This window comes from Mycetomoellerius zeteki, unplaced genomic scaffold, assembly GCF_001594055.1.
Source record: "Mycetomoellerius zeteki isolate Tzet28-1 unplaced genomic scaffold, Tzet1.0 scaffold31, whole genome shotgun sequence".
Taxonomy (NCBI): Eukaryota; Metazoa; Arthropoda; class Insecta; order Hymenoptera; family Formicidae; genus Mycetomoellerius; species Mycetomoellerius zeteki.
In genome coordinates, this window is record NW_017257294.1 from 3,599,774 (window position 1) to 3,621,446 (window position 21,673).

General features: G+C 36.4%; 1 protein-coding gene across 1 annotated transcript in view; it reads right to left on the bottom strand.

The window, feature by feature from the left end:
- Positions 1-21,673, bottom strand: part of LOC108724751 (platelet endothelial cell adhesion molecule) — a 155,252-nt gene that overhangs the window by 12,452 nt on the left and 121,127 nt on the right. Inside the window, exon 5 of the mRNA XM_018451349.1 lies at positions 1,757-1,955. Within this exon, the coding sequence (XP_018306851.1) occupies positions 1,757-1,955 (199 nt within the window). The remainder of the gene's footprint in view (positions 1-1,756; positions 1,956-21,673) is intronic.

Consider the following 21,673-nt stretch of genomic DNA (forward strand, 5'->3'; position numbering starts at 1 on the left):
ATGGGCAAAAAATGGCGTACAATGGGGCTTACGTATTCGTCCTGTTTTTCCAGGACGAATTGCACAATACGCAAAAATCCACTAGGTATTTTCCCAACCGTCGGGCGAACGGAAGTATCCAATCACCCGTATTTTGAGCAGAATCCATTGGAGAGCCAGATTCAAAACACCAGGATATAGATTATCGGCGGACGATACTTTTCGATTCCGCGAGGTACGAATGTGATCATAAAATTGGGGTTGCCAATGGGGACACTGGTAACGTGCATTGCATCAATGCAATCTATTGGTATACATTGCTGCAGATTCAAAGCTAGGCTTTAACTAGTTCTCGGCGCATGATACAGGATTGTAAAATACAGGATAGTAACAGAATTTGTTAAAATTATATTATACTTGTAAACTACGTGTAACTACGTTTTAAAAGATACGTTATATGAAAAAGTATTTAAACCAAAAATTTTACTTAGTTATACCGCTGAAAAATAAATGCTTTTTGTAAAGAATCAATGAATAATTAACAAATTATAGAATAGAAGAATTATCTAAGATGGGCTGTATTATACATAATCCATAGTTGCGAGTTTTGTTCCGTCATTAAAATAATATCTTCATAGGAAATAATCTCTATAAAAAAAACAATAAAAAAATTAAAAAACTTAAACTTTTTAAGCAATGTTGACATTTTCAGAAATGTACGACAAACGCGACTTTTTCTTTTTTTTAATTCGAAGTACTATTTTGTAAATCTGTATGTTCGACCTATCCAGACTATGTGACTCGTGAATTATTTTGCATCCACGTAGGATCCACAGGGAGAACGGTGAAATCATCGGAATCGCACTAGCGACTCGGCACGTATACTTGGCGATGAAAGTTGGAACGCCGGCGGGTACACCGGGCAAAGGGTGAAAGGACGGGTCAGCCGGCCGGAAGGTAATGGGAGCGTAGGTTATACCCGTGGCCGCTCAATTAAATCTCGTCGACGTCGCGTGCAGGAAAGCGAGTGCAGCGTGCACCGGAGGCTTCCTTACCGATTTCGAGTGGGTGGACCCTGCTCTCAGAATTTATTAGTCTGTGCGACCGACCGACTAATCTCGACTCGGTTAGCCCGAGCGTGTGTTGGTTGATCGTAGAATCATCGAGATCAAGTCATGAATCACGAAAAGCACGAAAAAGCAATTATCTGGTCATTATCATATTCCCGCCTAATAATTTTTTCTGTTAAAACATCGCTACTAAGTTTGGTATAACTATCAACACGTTACAAAGGATATTCTAGACACTTGCTAACGAGGTTGTCTATAGAGATATTGTAGACCGAGAAACCTGATCTAATTCTAATCGAACATAATCTAACTTGAACTAAACGGATTTGATCCAATGTGCGCTAATCTTGAATATTCGCTACGTTCGAAGTTTAATTCGAATTATCATTCAAGTTAGCTAGACAAATTGAATACAATGACGTAATATACAAGTGTTGAGTATTAAACTCAAAAAAGTTTCAGAGAAATATTAAAGTCATAAATTATATGCAAAATTTTCAAAACTTTTTCCATTTTAACGTAATGACATTTATGTTATGTCATTCGACTTGATTGGACTAAATATAACGATATGTATTCGTTATCGTAGAAATTCTCTCGAATTGTGAAGTCGAATCCAAAGTAAAAAGCAATTTATAGGACGTAATATAAGATCGATAGTTTTTAGATCAATATGGAACAAATAGAAATAGAATTTTTATAGTTACCTCTTTCAGGCACGGGTTCGCTCATACCCGAAAGGAGATGGAGTTCGCTTTGCTTTGTGTAGATGCCAGGTATCTCCGCGGTGCAACGTAGATTCAAACGACCGTTCGTGTAATGGAACGGCTGAAGGGTGAGACTGATCTCGCTCCACTGCGTTCCCTCATCTTCCTTCGTCCGCTGTTGCCTCGTGGTCGTCTCCAACTGCAACAAATCAAGCGTGAGTTGGAGAACGTGTGAACGTCATGAGAAAAAGAATTCGCGAACGCTAAAGGGTAGGTAAGACGGCTACGGTAAGGGTACCGTATATAGAGAGAACGCGCGCGCGCGCGAGAGAGAGAGAGAGAGAGAAGAGGAAATGTAAATCTGCTTTCAATGAAATCCGTTCATCCGGAATCGGAAGGAGGTGAATTCCCTGCCCTGTCCCTCCCATCCCGCCTTTTCGTCATCCTGCACGTTCAACGTCGTACCACGCTAAAGACGAGGGTTTCCACTTCGATGGAAAGTTAGAGGACCCGCTAACGTTTCTGCCATCGTGTTCTCCCGATTAATGTCCTTCCATTCCCCTTTTTTTCTTCTTGCGTGAAATCGCTTCTTGTCAAGTCGCGGAGGCAAAGAGCGAGCCTGTCGAAAGTATTGGCCGGAATGGCCGAGTTCCGGCTTTCTTAATGGATCATTATCGTCGCGAAAGTCGTGATAGCATCGAAAGTAAGTTATTCGAGTAAATCGTACGGTAGAATGATTTGTAAGTGAATTGTAAGAAGTTTGTCTAAACTTTTATCGATGTAGGCGACGACAGATTGATGTAGATATAGGTTGTCTCTCTCTGATATTACATATGTTTTACAAAATCTAATCTTTATAAAGTATTTCATATTAAAAAATTGTAATTGGTATAGGTATAGAAAAAGTAAATATCCTTCGAAGACACATTAGTCACGACTTTTTATATAATAAATAATTCAGCAATAAAAGCTGAAACAATTTTGATAAAATTATTTACTCTCTTATTTAATTACTTTTTAAATATATTTATTTATTTTCTATTCAAATATCAGTTAAACCGTAATAATCTTCTGCTTAATAGTTTCTTAAGTGATAATAATCTCAGTAATAACATAATTCTCGATTCAAAGTGTTATATGTGCACCTGATGCCAACATGCTTCTAGAAGATAGTTGTTGCGAAGTTTAACAGCATTCGCGTCGAACCAACGGTAAATTACACAGAACATCTCGTATTATATAGATTATTAAGCCAACAGACTGTAGAATATGTATTAACATTTCAATCTCGAACATTACGTATGTTCGAAATTGTTTGGACAGTCGAAATAAACAACAATAGATATTTCTGTGCGCTGGGCTTATTCATTTTCTAGCAATAAATAGAAAGAAGAATACTTAGAAATGCAAAGACATTTGATTTGATGTAATTACGAGAGTAATGTAGTAGAGTTTCTGATTTATCTTCTCAAATAACGAAGTATTAGGCTGATGAATTGGATAGAAGATGACTTCTAATCGCGGCCAATCAAGCGAAGCCTAACAAAACTAATTGAGTGAACTTCGTAATAGAGTCACTACAATGTACGAATGATATAAAAATATAATATCCACGATAAAAATATAATAATCCTCTTTAAACTTTAAATTAATTTAACTTTGTTAAAAAGTTTTTCAAAGGCGAACTAAGTATAAAAGAAAAGACTTTCCACTGTTTCACCATCATGTCATAAAGTTCACTTTTCAATTAAATATGCATAATATATATAATTTTTTGTTACAGTCTGTGTCATAAGTAAAAAATAGATGAAAATCGATGCAAATATTTACGTGTATATTGCATTGTGTCCGTACGCTTGACATATCAAGTTTAATGCTAGTTGCAACAAAGAATATCGGCGAAAACATGCGAGTATTATAGGAGCGCTTGCTGACTTCACATTTTCTCAACTGAGGAATTATGCAATTCGCGCGATCCAGTGTGATATATGGCGGAACGTGCAAAAAAGAATCTCGACCAATGATTAATGGCCGAGTAGCATTGATACTTATCCTCTGACGCGCTAAGAGTGCGTCTAGCCGAATATAAATTCCGCTTTTTAAACAGCTACCCGTGAAATTCAATCTCGGAGGGGAGCGAAAGTGATTACAGCGGTTGAATACAGATTATGAGAAGGCGGTCGCTACGTCATATTTAAGCGCTTCGGATTTTCTTTGTAAGCATCCAAAGGAAGCTTACAATATCTCTTTTCCCACCGGCACACTTTCGTGTCCTGCGCGATGAAAAAATTAAAAAATGAAAAAGAAAACGTTTGAGTATACCTAACGGATCGTGAAATTTTCTATTATGAGATTAAATGCGCTAGGCTTATCGAAGAAAAGATCCACTCTAATATTACGTCGCGTGGTGTAATCAAAGCTTTGATACGACGCCATCTTTTCAATATAACATCTAATAATATCCTCACGCGAGAGTTTGAAAGAAAATTTGACTGATCTTGCACAAGGCTGCAAAAAGTGGACGATGTTTCAATTTGTTCTTAAATCAAACTGCATAATTCGACAAACCAATGGTTTGTAAGTTCGTAAGATCTCGCTAAAACTTTCCTCTCGATCTTTTAATTGCTTACTCTCGTCAAAAGTTTCATGGATGCACTTTTTTTAAGCCGCGTACTTTTTATTTCAAGATTCTTTGGCAAATTTGAAGTTAATTCTTTAACGATCAAGATTTTTTCAAAACTTTTAATTTTCGATACTAAATCTTTTTGATAGCTAAGTCTCAAATTAATATAAGTTAGTAAAGATAATATACAAAATTATATAATTATAAGTCTAAAATTATACTAGAATAAGTTTACTTAAAAAATTAAACAGACATTTGCTTTTTTCAAAGTTTAATTAGAAAAACTCTTTAAGTTCATTAAAAAAATAATTCAAGTTAAAACAAGTTTTCTGTATTTATATTTCTTACGGTGTAATAAATATATACGAAACTAACATATTTATCATAATTATAATAATCTTCAAAGATACATTTTAGAAAAATAATTTGCTTAAGTATTTAATAAACAAAAATATTTGTAATAAATAAATGTTGCAAAGTATTACCTGGATGAATTTAGAAAATAGATGTATAAAATTTATTTTGCAGAGATAGAAACCGCTAACGATGTTTACTTCGCATGTTCAACCGCATTCTCTAGAATTCCCGCATTCCCGCAAAGCCTACATAGGTTAAGATACATGTAACTAACACCACGTGTAATCTAAGTTAAGTAATCAAGTGAGAAATTCGAAACTAAATTAAAGTGAATGTATCCAGAGTACTTTTGATAAGATCACAGAAAAGTTTTCAGTTTACATTACAGTAAACAATTGAGTGGAAATATTGTGACATAAATCATTTGTATTTCAATTCTCTTAAAATAGAATATTTGAAGACATTTGTAATAAACTTTAAATGTATTTTGTCACAATGCTCTTTTTGAAATGTTACAACATATAAAATGTTATATCTTAGTTATCTTTAGATTATGAATGAATCGTGACGAAAGCAAAATTTTCAGCAAGATTACAGTTTTATTCAAGAGAGATTTACTTAAAATTGACTAAGAAATACGTTTATTTATTTTTATTCCTGCAGAAGTGTAATTTTATCCCGATCTTTTAATCTTTAATATTAATCTCTAAATTAGATCGTACTTTTTAATCTCAAAAGAGAAATTATTTTCACATTCATCAGACAGAGAGAAAGAGAGAGAAAAATACTATTAGACCGTTGATTCAAAGCTTTTTTTGCAGAACAGCTTGCATTTTCTAATTTCATTATTCGTCATCTGAAAATGGAATTCTTTCTTTCCTTGCTATTCAAGGCGCAGATTACCAGAAATACAGCAGGACACCCGCTGTGCAGCAGGCCATTACAGAGCTCTGCACGGTGCGAACACGACCGAGATATGAAATCTCAGTAATGCACATTTAATTGCACGTGTAGTACTTGTTGAATCGATGCGCGCATGTATCTGAAAACCAATATATTCGATTGATATCGCGAACGTGAAATCCGATTGGTATCGAGGAAATACGACTATCTCCATGGAGACTGGAAGCAATGCGAAAATAGATAAAAACATCTTCGATGTACAGATTAAACGAAATTTTTATAAAAAATTATCTGAAATAGATATATTTTATTTAGTACAAAAAAGTCTGTTTTTATAGTATCCTTCATATTTTAATAATAAATAAATGTGCGAGAGACTTTATAAGATATAAATAGCAAAAAGATAACTTTTTACCTAACTCTCTATTGGACGAGATCATGAATAAGATACAAAGCACACGGATTAAATTCTCATACAGTTTAATTAATTAGAAAAAAATCGTGAAAACATTTGGAATTTTACGCAGCGATCAAAGAGAATTGATGAAAAGTCGGAGGATGGATGGCTCGCAGAACGAGGAGACGTTGATGACGACAACTGCAATGCAGTTACATGAATGGCTGTTGACGAACGACGTGGTTTTACGGTGCACGATGATAAGGCAAGAAGTGTGCGTGTACTTATCATAACCATCACCGGTGTTATACACCCTACGGTGCACTGCGCCGCGTGTGCGTCGCGTGTCGGGCGGCTTACCCTAAATACCCTGCGCAATCTGCGCAATGCCCAACAATATACAATACCGCGTCGCGCGTGCTTAAATGCGCCTCGAAATCCACTGCAGTTCGAGGTGCATGCATCGCATTTAAGGGCGTAACCATGCGAAACCTCTGCGACGAGACGCGGATTTATGCGCGCGAGTATGTCGGCGCGATGTGACACGAGAGAACGGGATACTTTTGACCTCGGTTATTCTGTGTGAACCTCACAAGTCTCTCCCAGGCACCTTTGAAGTGTCGCGTGGTTTTCGGTGTAACCGCCCGCTTATGAAATATAACCCTCGACCGCGCTCGCGTAGGTTGACTCATTTACGCCGGGGACTCGAAATGGGGTATTACGAGAAGTCTCTTGCCCGTTACGCCAGCTGCGTACTACTTCCCCTTTCTTTTCCGAAACAATGGTCCATGATCTTTTGTATCTCATATTCGTTTTAATTAGTGGCAATTCCCTGAATGGCATATCTTCGAAATAATTTCGCACCGTATGTCGAGGTAACAACGTGTGCTGTTATTAAATCTGAATTCCGAATACATAAAACCTCATAATATTTTCGCGTGGATGAGAAAACGTTTTACACGATATATTAATAGTATTATTACTTCAAGCATTGCCTTTCTCCAATAACTATAAAAATAATACGAGAGTCTGGAATCAGAATATAAAAAAATTTTTTTTAAATACAGATAAATTTTTCCGCTTGCATATTACATTTGATATTTTATGAGAACATTACTTGTTATTTTAATCGTATTAATTTGTACGCTACATGATAATCGTTTTAAATTATAGATAATAAAGGCTCACATAATAAAGATTAACTGTGAGATTTCCGTCCAAAAAAAGTAAATGACGAGCATCCGTCCGATGAATATGTCGAAGCGTAATAATGCGAACTTTTAGCAGAATTTCAAAATGATCTCCAGTTTTGCCGCTAACCAACACATTTTCATATACGCGGCTATCTTCTTCCTTCGGTAAGAGACGGTATTAGATACGTGATGGGCCGAGTTTCCCCGGAAAGATCTTGGCGCAGCATGCATGCAAATCCTGACCGCGATAGTAATGCGGATAGCACACGAATCTAGATGTAGAAATATACGTGTGTGTGTGTGTATATATTCGTATATATGTACGTAGCCATGGATACCATGAGCAGTCCAATTTCTCCCCAGTTGCATTCGACCGCTTTCTTGTGTTTCTCGAGCAACTTCTACATTACACCGAGATTCGACTGGTATTTAAGCGGCGTTTATCGCCAGCAAGGGAACTCTCGAGGGCTGCAAGGGAGATGGCATACTGAAAAAAAAATGCGTGTAATTTTATATGGAAATTACATGTCTATGACTGGAAAATTATCTACATTACTTAAATATGATTGGAAATTTACAGGAAATTGTAAATTTCCAATCATATTTAGGTAATTTTCTAATCATGGAAAAATTACATGCATTTTTTTCAGTGTGCAGCAGTATCGAATAAACCAAACAGAGGAGAGAAGGAAGAGTTCGTTCGGCTCGAATGGGACTGATGCTCGTGGCGAAACATGCGGCGGGAGAAAGAAGCCAAAAGGCAATGCCTCGAAAGCCGAATCGATCTTATAGAGGATTCCACCGATATCCTTTTACAAGCTTCTCTGTCTACGGCACAAGATGGGCGGACGTGTCCAGACTGTGGCCTGTCTGTAACGAGCGGACTTCACAAATACGGCGCGTTTGTTCCATGGTCTCCAACTATCCATCCTTCTTGAGCATGGATACGCGATTGAATTAGATGTATGTAGATATCGCAGAGGACATCGCGTACACATGACACGAAAAGGAACCGGGAAAGAGATACTGCTATCGACCTTGTTCCCATCCGCGCTCGTTATTGCTATCGAAAGCGACGCGGACTCGAGAAGGATGTTGGGCGATATCGAGAAAGGAAAGGAGCCGTTTTCACAAGCAGACAAAAAAACGACATCGTAGTTTTCCGGCAGAGAGGAGAAATCAAAAGGCACAACTCGAACATCAATGATCGTTTCGAGAGAGAAATCTTCTTTTCGTGCGGAATTTATTCAAGCATACTTTGCGAATCAATCGACTGTCCACGAATGCTTGCAACATGGATTTTCTTGTGATTCAACAATTTCGTGAATGGTACATGCTTTTATGTTCTCTGATGCACCTTTAATCTACTGTGAAAGATAAAGTGCACGTTACGTTCATATTATCGTTTGCGTTTATTATTTCATTGTAACTAGTCTCGGTAATTGATAATTTAATTAGATCGATATCAAAGAGGTGTGATTAAAACAGCACGTAAATGGGAGTTTGCAATAATGATTAATAATTGACACTGTCGCTCACGCATATCTAGTGACGTATAATGAGAGTGAAATTCTACCTGTATACCGTTGATATCGATGTTTGTCACCTAACACGTAAAGCAAATTCGCGTATTTGTGTGTAATATATGTTTACATATATACACATTGTACGAGTATATCTTTTTGCTGCATATATTTTTCGTTTCATGTTTTGCATTCGATTTTACTTTTCGTTCAATCCTGAAAGTTTGTGTAATATTTTTGCACTTCACGGAGCTCACGTTGCACACAGATATGTCGAAAGTTTTCGAAAACACCTTTTTGTTGACTATGCAAATATTTTTCGTAAAGTATTAAAATACTTAATTAAACGTTACCTTTTCGATAATATCAGCAATTTTTTTATCCCGAAATATTTTTTGTTCAAGCTGAAAATTAAAATTAAAATTTTGTTGAGGTAAAATTCATTTCAAAAATCACAAATTACATTGTATGTGATTGTGTTGTTCACTATTTACAATATCGAGACTTATTTAAAGTTTTTAATACATTTTTTATATATACTATACTTCTTTGTAGCAAACAAAAAACGTCACTATTTCAATATTGAAAAAAGCTACTGTTCCGCTTTGGTTGTATCTGCGGAGAAAATTTCTGCCTTCCGTAACATTTTGTATTACGTTTTACAAACTTAGGGTAAATCCGGTATATACGCCGCACCTAAGGGAGATTTAATTTATCAAGTACTATTTATCAAGTACTATTTACCATGTTTAAGGCAAATATACCAGCAAAAACTTCATACTTTCTACTACTATGAAAAAAATATTAGGAATCCGAAATATTAATTTTTCATACTAAAAAAATAAACTTTTTGAAACCCTTGCATTTTGCTATATATATCCCGTAGGGGTGGGATATATGGCTAAATAAATATATATATAATAATTACAATCTTTCTATATACATATATTAGAAGTGTTATGACAAGAGGTACATATTTCATGTAATGCATTTATTGCATTTAGTGCACTGATTTCAATCTGCGCACTTTGTATGCTTTGGACATAAATCCCGTTCGCTAAAAATGCCGTATATATCCCAAACAAGTAGGATATACAAGACAACAAACTAAAAGAATACGAAAGTAAAGCACTTGTATTTTGCTCTTCAACATGCTTTACTATTCCTCTACACTTATGTATCATGAAATAATCATTAAGTTTTTTACGCGCCCACAGTAATCATTTTATGTAGATTATAATTTATGATGGGGCTACTTATTACAGTGACACAAATCGATTCAACTCACAATAATTTAATTAATATTAACAGTAAGAAGCTGAAATTATAACTCAATACTAATATAACATAAAGGCATGTAACAGAATAGTTGCGAGAAAATTACCTCCACTTCTTCTATTTTTTCTGACTTCTGCGGCGTAAATCCCAGTGCAGCATATTTGCCGAGTTTACCCTAATATGTTCTCGGTTGGTAGGCTGAGTGTTATAAAATTTGCAATTCTTCACGCTCAATTAGGAGAAACGGTCTCTTAAAATCGAAATACGCGAAAGAAAATTGCAACTGGAAGATAAAAGAATCGAGAGTATCATGTTGGCGCATTAACTTCGACAACGTTCGGCGCGTTTTTAGCCATACACGTCAACTGATCAGAATGAATCTTCGTTTTCCTCCGATCCGATCACTCTTCTTTTTTTTAGTCATTCAGCGAGCTAGTGAGCCTCTCTGTTTTATTTCACTTCCGTGTTATTCGGCGCGCATACGTTTGGTCGATGATCTATGGGACAGGTCTGATCCACCGACTGTGCGGAGTGACGCGCCTACATGCGGTTGCACACGCGAATACGATAAATCACGGCGAATATGAGCTCGGAACGCGCATGGGGCCATTCGAAACAGGCCGAACGTCCAGGGCAAACGTTTGCAGTTTCTCTCGGACATCGCGTCTCTCTTGTATACGCTGATCGATGATTCTGCAATGACAGTCGCTGCTTGCTGTTAACAGATGCAACGTCGTGCTTCAATTGGAGAGTGAAGAATCGATCTGATGAGCACGATCGACATCTTACGTTGGTTCCATCTCAAAAGCACAACACCAGCTAAACGCGATTACATTTCCGTGACGTATTGATAATATAACAAATTTTTGTGCAATGACGACAAGCGTGTTTATTCTACATTGTAGAATAAACTGAATTTTAATTACAAAATTCTCATGTATTTTCTTACTCTCTTTCACACAAATTTTTTATTTTACTAAGTAATTAACTGAGATTCCAAAAAACACTTACTCTTACGGTTAAGCATGATATATCTTTGAATCACGAGTTCTTAACTTTAATCCGAATTATTTTTTAAAAGAAGTAATAAATGTAGTATAATAATATAATAGCAGATATTTCACTTGGCATTTCTAAACACAATGGGAAATGTGCAGAATAAAAAGATAGCAATGGAAGCTGCGACACGTCGCTGAGACTACGATTTCAAGTGTGATACTATGGTATATTCGTAGTAATATCCGTCCTTCGGACTTCTCTTGTTCATGCAATTTAGTAGAGTATACACAGAGTGTCCCAGAGACTCGCCGGATGTCCTTTCAACAACAGATACCACAGATCAAACAAGAAAACAGCGGTTCCGGCAATTTCGAGAAATCAGTATCTAGTGATCTAGTGATGAAATTACATGAAATTGGAAAATAGAGATTTACGACAAAATTTTTTTTAAGAGTTGCAAGAATAAAAACAAATAGACAAATAAAACATAGATATTTATTATTTATTAATTATCAAGATGAAAATTAATTCTTTCAAAATTATCTTTATTTAAAAATTTGATGTTAAATTTATAAAAATGTGTAATAAATGCTTCATTACTGAAATTTGATATTGGAATTTAATATATTGGAAATAAAAGTACGATAAATAATCGTCTGTCAATAATTTTACAAATAAATGAAAAAGATAGCGTCCCACGTCAATTTATAATTTATTAGCGTTCCACGTCAATTTAAAATTTATTTCGTTTTCGCAAGAAATTCAAGTAAATACATTTAAATTTAAAGAAAGATCATGTCTGGGATATTTTACGCATCAATTGTAAGACGTTAACAGAGACTCGTTAACAGAGTGGGCACAATGCACGCATACTACATAAGTGCTTTACCAGATACGTAAAGGGACGTGACATGCCGTCGAATTGTGAGGTCTCTCGATCTCGTACGAGGCGAGAATACTAACGATGATTGTGTTAACGAAAGCTACGGGAATTATATATGCAAGCGTGCAGAAAGCAACCGTAAAGAGCCGAGTGTGTAGCGGACGAAAGGATAGAAGGAAGGGAAAGTATGTGCTTTCGGGCGGCCGTCGGAGTGCTAGTACTATTCGTTTCCGAGTTGTGAGCCACTCGAGAGCTCTCCTCCTTGCATCCTCTTCTCACGAAAATTGCGCTGCGTGAGAGTACCATATAAGTGCGGAAGACTAACGGAATTTAAGTAGGTATTGCATCTTCGCGTCTTGTTTGGTGAATGTACGATCCGAAGAATGGTTTACAGCACTTCCTGATTATTCTTTCGCTGATACGCTCTGTCTGTCATTCACATCGGGAAAAAATTATTGAGATCACGATTCAGCTGAATTACAGAATCACGAATCTTTCATTTTTGTTATACAGCATATATTCGGAATAGTATTATTGTTTTCACAACACAGCGCGAGAAATGTTTAATTAATTTAATTCTTCGCGTTTCTGCAATCTGATTCTTTTTTGATACAAGCGAAATTTCATCCAATTTCTCCGAAATAAAGCATTCCAGTTCCCCTTCTTAAAATGTCTTATAAATATCTTGTATTTATTTAGTAATGTAATAGAAATGTTGATAAGTAACCCTAAATTTTTCCATATTTTTTGAAGCTTAAATCAATAAAAAACTTGAGCTCGACAAAAAAGACTCAGATTGCAAAAGGAAGGAATAAAAATATGATTGAAGGATTAATCAATATAAATTGATTTCCAAATATGCATAGAGCAACGGTGCACAAGTCGAAAGTTTCAACGAAAAAACTGAAGGGAAAAGACTTTTTTTTGTTAATTAATGATATTGTATTTAGGTAACAAGCGCAATATTCATTAATGCAAATCCCATTTACCGAATACTATATTCAAATGGTCACTTGCGTTCGAGAGAGCCATATACGCAGTGCTATCGGGCGTATTAATCCATAACAAGAGGGCATTATATGCGTCGCTGTTGATTACTTACGCGACGTCGAAGTTACTGACACCATACCCAATAGGAGGGGCATATCGTGTCACAAAGGTCAACAACTTTGATAGAAGGTCCTTCTAATCCTTCAAAGGATTTAGCTTGCGGTTAGCGGTGATCCCAGTATACGATTTCGAGACTTAGTAATAGCTGCTTCTATACCAATTTAACCAATGAAAGAGAGAGAGAGAGAGAGAGAGAGAGAGAGAGAGAGTTCGCACTAGCACACAGATTTTGATTAAAATAAAATATATATCATTCGCCTTTTCACGATTTCCTGCTAACTTTTGTTCTTCCTAAATGATCGTACAAGCTTCGTTTATCTTGCACCATCCATGAATAAATGAATGATCACTCTTTTTAAATTAATAAATAAAGAATTTTATAAAGACGCTGCAAAGTTTTTTTCGTTTCATTTTAAAAAGTCTTACAAGAAGTTTAGCTTAATTGAATCGCAATGTGATCGATGCTCGATTCTTTTCTTTCTTACTTCATAAAAAATGTTTCATCCGGCTTAAAGCTGTTTTATAAACACAATCTTTTAGAGTTTCATATAAAATAAAAGTCTCAATATTCGCGAAAGAGTCTCAATATTCTTTTTAAGAATATTAATGCCGTTTTAAGATCTACATATTTAACCCGGAAATAGTCATCTGGAGTGCTTTTATAGCAGCAGAGAGAAAATATAAACTGTTGTAAAATATTGTTTTCTATAAATATTGCTTAATCTATTTTTCCTTTTTAAATAATTATTCTTTACTTGAATCTTTAAATATGTAATTTTATCGAAAACTTACCATAAAGAAGCGTTGCATTAATTAAAATTTTTATTTTTCAGATACTGTCACAGTATCTGTGACATAACCACCATATTTTCTAATTTCTTTGGAGTGGAAACTCACTCACTCTAAAGTAAAAATTGAACCAGTCTTGAAAAATAGTGACTTAATTTTCAATGTTTAAAAGTGAGATTTCACTCTTTAGAGATTCATTTTAAAACTTTTAGAGGATACCACACTTATTCGGTTTAATGTTTGTTTGGTTTCTACTTATCTTATTCAGAAATTTATTATGATTAAGTCTCTACCCATAATGTTCTCAAATAATGATAAATCGAAAAACAATCAATAATAGATATGCAATATATTGTTAATAATAGTGATTTTAATCAGGATGTAAAAACATTCTAATGATCGTTTACATAAAAAAAGTCAAAATATTTCCGGATTAAATCTAAGTCGTGCTTTTCAAGTATATTTAAAAATTCAAGTTTTTGTGTTTACTTTCGGCCAATTTCGAAATAATTCATAATAAGTCAAAGGAAAATGTAACTTCCACGCAGTAATTCGAGTGATCTCCCTTATCGCACAGCGAAATATGCGTTTTAATATTGATGTAGTATCCATTATGAACCGTCAATCTTCTTTTTACAACCTCGAAGCTGTGGTGTGTATACTTTATGATTGACCAATAAAATATGATTTTCGGGGAGGACGTGAAGTATAATCGATTGGTACGCGCAGTGCGTCGCGTTTTAGATCGCACGGCAGACGGCAGTAAAGAGAATACGCGAACGTTGACATGCATAATTGCGTTAGCCGCGGCAGAGGGGTCCCAGGATCTTCCAGCCTGTTTTGAATTCATGGGCGTCGTTCAGTCGTACCTCCGCACCGTATTCGGAGAGTGGTGAAGCTTTGCCCCTATTACGCGTGTACTTGTCACGAAAGGAAGAGCCTCTCTCGCGTTCCGCCGAATCCCACATGGGTTACCAGAGATTTATACGAATCAAGATACTCCAGCGTGATTGCAAAAGCCCTGGAATCTGTGAAGATATATCTTAGGTGCGAAGAAGAAGTACGTTAGAATACATAGGAGGAGGGACCAAGGGGGATTCTTACTCGTAGCAAAGGTCGGAAAACGAACTCTTCGCCTTGATCCCCTGTCGGGTTACAGCTCCGCCGAGCGATTCGTAAGATTCGCAATTCGCATTTTCTGACAGGGGGTTCGGGCGGGCACGCATAAAAACCCTTAAGTGCATCCCGACAAGTGGCCCCGCTCGATATGCACGAGTACGGGCACTCAAAATTTGAATCTGCGAGAGGCGTATCTACGAAAATTCTAGTCGGGAAATCAGTTTCTCAACGGCATGAAGATTACAGCGATATGCGGAGTATACGGTACACTAATCTACGGTCGCGTTAATACTTAACGAAGTAGTTTCGAAGTGGTGTTTACAGCGTAATGTCTTCAGCACACTTTGATCAAACAGCTGCTCGCTCACATTGTATGCGCAAGGCTAAGAGATCTTATCTCGTTTTTTTACTGTTTAAATTAAAAGCAAAAGATGTAAGAAACACATTAATTATAACTAAAACAAAATAATTCATTAGAGACATTCTTTGAAGTCATAAGCTGTCATTAAACTTTATATTATTGAAGAATTTCTCTTTTAATAAAATATCAAAAATAAAAATCTTGGAAAAGTTTAATTTTTTATATTATAAATATTATTTCTTGTTTAAATAAAAAAAAAAAGAACTTTTTATATTTGTATTATGTGATAAATGGTCTCATAAATAACGTTTATAAAAAATATTTGTGCACGTATAATCTTCTTTAGCAAAAGATTAATTTCTTGGAAAGTTTTCTAGAAATAATGTTTATAATCTTTATAAATGTAAATTGTAAATAGTTAAACAATTATTAAAAATAATATCCTAGATTTTGCTCGCATTATTTTCCAATTTAATGTTAGAGAAAATTAAGACTTTAATGGTAATTGTTTTATAAAACCGAGGAATCAATCGTCTGAACTTTTTGTCACGTGCGAAAATTAAGAAGTTTACACAACTCACATTTCGGACGTTAATATTTTATTTTTCAATTAATTTAAGCAAGCTTTACTTTGTATTAAGAAGAAATTTCATTACGAGTTTAATTGCTAAGATAATTAATGTTGAAATTTGACAAATTGCCAGTCTTTCCATCAAATTTTCTCTAGAGTAGATTGACTGAAAACCCATCAAAGAATCTGCGGTTGAGAGATGGAACGGTTAGTCTAAGTACATATTTTAACGACCGTTTCTTCAGATCTTTCGAAGTCGAATTTCCCTTTAACGCAAATTTAATGAGAAATCATTACTGCTTGTCGTAGTTTCAGAATTTTCAATATCAAATATTTTAATAAGAGTCTGAAACGAAAAATCTTATTAGATATAATTCAAACCAACTAAAAAAGACTTATCATAAAATTTATCTTTATTGATTCATATCAATAGTAACAATAAAATAAAGTAAAATAGAGAGCAATAAAAAGAGAAAGACAGTTTCCTTGAAAATATAATTTCCTTATTTTATTATACATGATGCAACGGCGTATAAAGTTTATATTTAAATCGGCATTATATTTCTTTATGTATATTAACTTTGAAGAATGAATCCTTTGATGTCACTTTAGGTACGGCATAGTCGACTGTTTCTTTTACTTTATAATATGTTATAATTTTTTAATAAAGATTTATCAATATTTTTATGAAGACTAATAGACTTTTTTTAAATAAAAATATATTTTTGTTATATTTTTTTGTTTGTTATCGTTATATTTCTTAATTTCTTCTGGCGTTTATTAAAAAAAAATTTATATGTTCACTTTTATGTGATATTTTTGCACAAAATTTAGTATTATGTTGTATATGTGACAAAATATAAATATAGTGTGGCACAGAAGAATTAATTTTTTCAATGTTAGTTGTTCTTAATTATAAGTAGTTGCATTTAAGAAAAGCAATGCGTGCATACAATTTATCTCTTTATATGAAACGCGTTCGAACATTTGTAAAAACAACCTTAGTTCGCCAGTAGCTTCTGTCGAGAGTCGCCGAGTAAATAGCCCGAATGGGACTCGTCTCAGTAAATATGTCTCCCGATACGTCACGGGGCTTTCACGTTATACGGCATCATTTATAAGATGAAGAAGACGGTTACGGAACAGGAGTAGTGATAAATATGTCTGAAGCATCTAGTTGTGCGAGTTTCAGCTCGAAAGAGTAAAATCAGGCCGATGCAACGAATACTTGCGCATTCATGATACATATGCCAACGTTATTTCCACTATCAAAATAGCCTGCAAACGCCGGAATTGAAAGAAAACTGTTCTACATGCAGTAATAAACACATCGATGTGATGAACGCATCCGTCGTTCTTCGATAAATCATCGGTTACCAAAGAACGTCGAGTACACGCAATTTTTTTTATCGTCGTTACAAGAAGAGTTCTTACGAGCTGTAATACAGTGAGATAATATAAAGGTAATAAAGGAGACGGAGACGTCACGCCAACGAACAAACGATAGTCGTTATTACCATTGGCTCCTGTCGTAAATGCGCGAGGCGGACGCGCATCCGCAGTATATTAATGCATTCTGCCGCTCTATTTATGATCCACTTCCACCCCAGGAGTCGTTTACTTTCAATTCTCGGGTGTTCGATTAATTTTCGTATCGATGGCGCCCGGGAGCTCGCCACCGCCGTCACGCGCCACCGTGAAATTTATGGCCCACGGATTTCGCGAACTTCGCCTCGGGCTATGACTATCGCGATCGCGGAAAAATCGGAAATCCGGCGCGTTGTGCCGAACGGACGGGATATTTAAAAGCGTCTAGCTCACGAACTATTTGCACTGGAGCCGCTGTACGTACGCGAATGCCCAGAGGCGAGATACGTATTCCCGCGAAATAACGGCGATTAAACTTTATGGGTCCCGGACAGTGCCGAGGGCATCTCTCTCTTTTGGCCGATCGGTGGACACGGAAACCTGAAGCTGATTGCGGAATGTGACACTGCGCGAGTCCGATCGTTATTAATACCATTGACCGTACCGTTTCTGAAATATGGTTTGCACCGTCGTTCGTGTACAGTGACAGCGAAACGGTGCAACGGATGGATTCGAAATGGAGTAAGGAGCGAGCAGATACATATGATCGATACTTCGTACGTCGATATTTTATCCGTGAAATATTCGTACACGACGTACAGATAAAGTTAAATTTGCATTTATATTCTACAAAAGTGCTACCCTTTACTGGATTTGCTGCGATTAAATGGACGAAGTTAAATAGGAAATGTGCAGACGAGATTTCTAACGATAATGGAAACGATCTCAATTTTCGATAAAGAATACCGTGCGGTTTTTAGCAATAAAGTTTTACGTAATCCTTGCGATACACCAAACGAATTCGCGTATATACGTCAGAGATCTTCGCAAGACTTGATTCACCGATGCAGGCGGTTATCCACTTCGGCTTCCGTGTGCGTCCATCGATCCGGATGTCGTCATCGTTCCGGGCAGATACATTCCCCGCCGTGAATATTATTCGCTCCATCATATGTGGATACGCGTGTCACAGTGTGCGAGCGTATTCCCGTGCATCATCTCCGGGATATAGCCCAACTGTCGCTCGCGAATCATACGACGGTGCTGTCATCGCGACCCATCCGGTGTAACCCACTTTTCTAGCCAGAATTCTTTCCTCCTCAAATGCAGCAGGCGTAAAGTATTAACCAATGACGAAAGTGGCGACGACGACGGGGGAAGTGGTCTGAAGATCGAACAGATATTGAGATAATAGTCGAGAACGGTTATTGCCAGAGGAAAGTAGTTAAAACAGCCCAAGGACACGTCCATATAAAATAATGTAGAAATAAATATAAGATAATAATGAGCAGAGAGTGTCATGTATATTTGAGAGGACTGTTTAATGATCTAAAAGTTAAGTAAAAAAATGTCCTCGTTTTGATGGAAAACTAACACATCTCAAAATTAGCAATTTTTTAGGGAAGTGATTAAAATTTTGAATTGGAATAACTTTTAAAGAGAACCTTTTAAGAAAAAATAGCATAACTACAAATAGGACACGTTTTCTTTCATTATTCAGCATCGGCAACACTCGAATCTTTCATCTGACAAGAAATGTTTCTTTTCTATAAACAATTATTGCGAACTAGATTAAAAAACACACGATATATTTTTACTCTTTAGCGATAAATTGAGGGAGTTACAAATATATCGTTTCTTCAATAAAAAATATAGAGGAAGGTCACCGATACTGACATAGGTCTCCTAAAACGACATCTCCTTATTTCTTAGAAATTAACCTTTGCACTTTATTAATACTAATAAAAATCTGATCTGGTTAGCTAATTTAAGAAGTATAAACTCATAATTCATAGATTTGTGGCTTATTTCTATACCAAATCAGCTAAAAACAAATTCTATGAATCCGAAAAGAAAATTCTTACGGTGTTCTTTTGCAAATTGCGTATATAAAATAATAATGACTGTATTTAAATGTTTTAAATGTTTATAGTTTCATAAATTAGTTTTCTTTACAGAATAGGATATATCTTTATAGAATAGGAATGTTGGCATTATTGTCTACTATGTCAGTTTTGGAGTCCATTTTGTCAGACGCTCATTTTTGCGTAACTTACGAAAAACTTAATTATTGCAAAATTGCAAACAGTATTATAAAAACTGCTTCTATTTGATAGAAGACACTTTTTAGTTTGTATTTATGTTTTTGAAGTTGTATTTTTACCTTTTGTTTAAGAAATATTGTCTAAAAACAAAGTGGTATGTCGGTATCGGTGACCTGCCCCTACGTCTTTAGAGGTGATTTTTTTTCTGTCACTATCTCGAAAGTGAGATACTAATTTTTTAGTTGGGTCATTTTTCTATTAAAATGATATATAATCGCATAATATATCTTCTAATAATTCAGGAATGATTTGTTGTCCCAGTGCGCCATCCTGGAATTACGTAAGAAGGCGTGCGCTATATTGAGAACAAGTCGAAGTTCCAAACTTATATTAAAACAATAAAAACGGAGGACAAGTTGCGTCATCGGAACTCGGTGCCGAAGGTATTCCTATACGTGATCACGTCGCGATTTAGCGTGTGACCTAGTACGATCGCAGATGTTACGTAGCCGATATACGTTTGTGACATTCTGATGCGTGGAAGAACAATGAGATCGATTTGATCGATACAGTGTGTCGCATCGATATATATACAGAAGAAAAGAACAACAATACGTGCGGTATTTCTATTTCTTCTTTCTTGTCTTGACATCCTTCCTGCCGAGCTGTGTTCCCCTCCTCTTCCGGTTTTCCTCGAAAAATTACGAGTACGTGTAACTCGGTTGCAACGTGTAACGCGTCGTTGACCCGATACCGGAAAAGACATTCCAGGCCATTGGTCACAACGGCGCTTAAGCGACGTTCTATCTTTCGTCGGTGTGTGTCACTGGTGCTTTATACTCCCGGCGATTGAGCCCCCGAAGGGGCTCTTGTCTCTCTCGTCGGTCTCCTCCTTTGCCGTGCACTATCTCACATTGCGCTCAGGGGGTGGTTTAGCTATCTCTCCTTCTCTTCATCCCTGCCTTTCGTCCTACCACCCAGTTTCCGTGTCCTCGTCTCTCATCTCACGACTTCAAAGCTACCCCAGTTCTCCCTTGCAATAAGATCGTCGGTTTACAGTAGACACTGCAAGACAAAAGCCGCTCCTTACTTATTCCGCGTTCCGCTTTCGATCCATTCCACCGTCACCAATCATTCTCTACTCAGTCTACTCATTCGGTATCCGTTTGATTGCTGTATGAGAAGGATATTGCGTTGCAGAGGATGAAAATAAAGCTGATTCAAATGTGAGCGGAACAATGCGTAAAAGCTTTCCTTTTGAGACATGACAAATGAGTCGGATGGGATGCACGCGTACTATGATGCGACGGTCCTCGTGAATGTCAGATTCCTCGGGGCCACTCCGGGAGACCAAGCGCGTGTTATACCAGCACGGTCTTTCGCGCAATTAGCCACGCGCCCGTGCATTAACGTACAGATTTATGGAGGTAATTAATGCACCCGTATGCGAATTATTGCGTCCTATTTGATACCCGATTTGCCGGCGGTGCAGCCCAATTTCTACACGTCGTCGTGCTTTCAAGGAGTTCCGAGGAGCACATTTCAATTTATTTAATTCCGTGTCACGGAAATGTAACGGAAACTCGGAATGTAAAATGGCAGAATCAGTTACTGCGCCAATCATTGCTCGGGCTGTTTTGGTTTATTTACTGCGGTCGACTCGCGCGAGGTTTATCGAAACATTACGATTATCCCCTTTAATTAGAAACATATACACTTCATACATATGCCAATAACACGCTCTTGATTACGGTAATTCTGGGATAATATTACGGTGTATTACAGAATGCGCTTATATGTTAGTGAATTGTAATTAGAACTTGGATGCGTAAAGAATACACGTAGTAAAATACTAATGTACTTAGCACAAAAGCATTAAAACCGTGCGTCAAGCTTTAAAAAGCTTTTATGGATATACGCAGCAGATGCAAAATTGGACTGTGGAGAAATTGATCGACTTTCATAACTACACTAACATGATGATCGTGATATAATTTACATGCGGTACATGTAATGGAATAATGATCAGTATGCTGCAACAGGCGGAGACAATCCGCAGTTACTGCGATGTCACGTCGACTTGATGTATTCATGGACCATATTATTGTCACCTATGACGCAAAATGCGACAAGAGTCACATTTTTAATAACGTTGAAAGTCACATGCGACAAAGTAGAA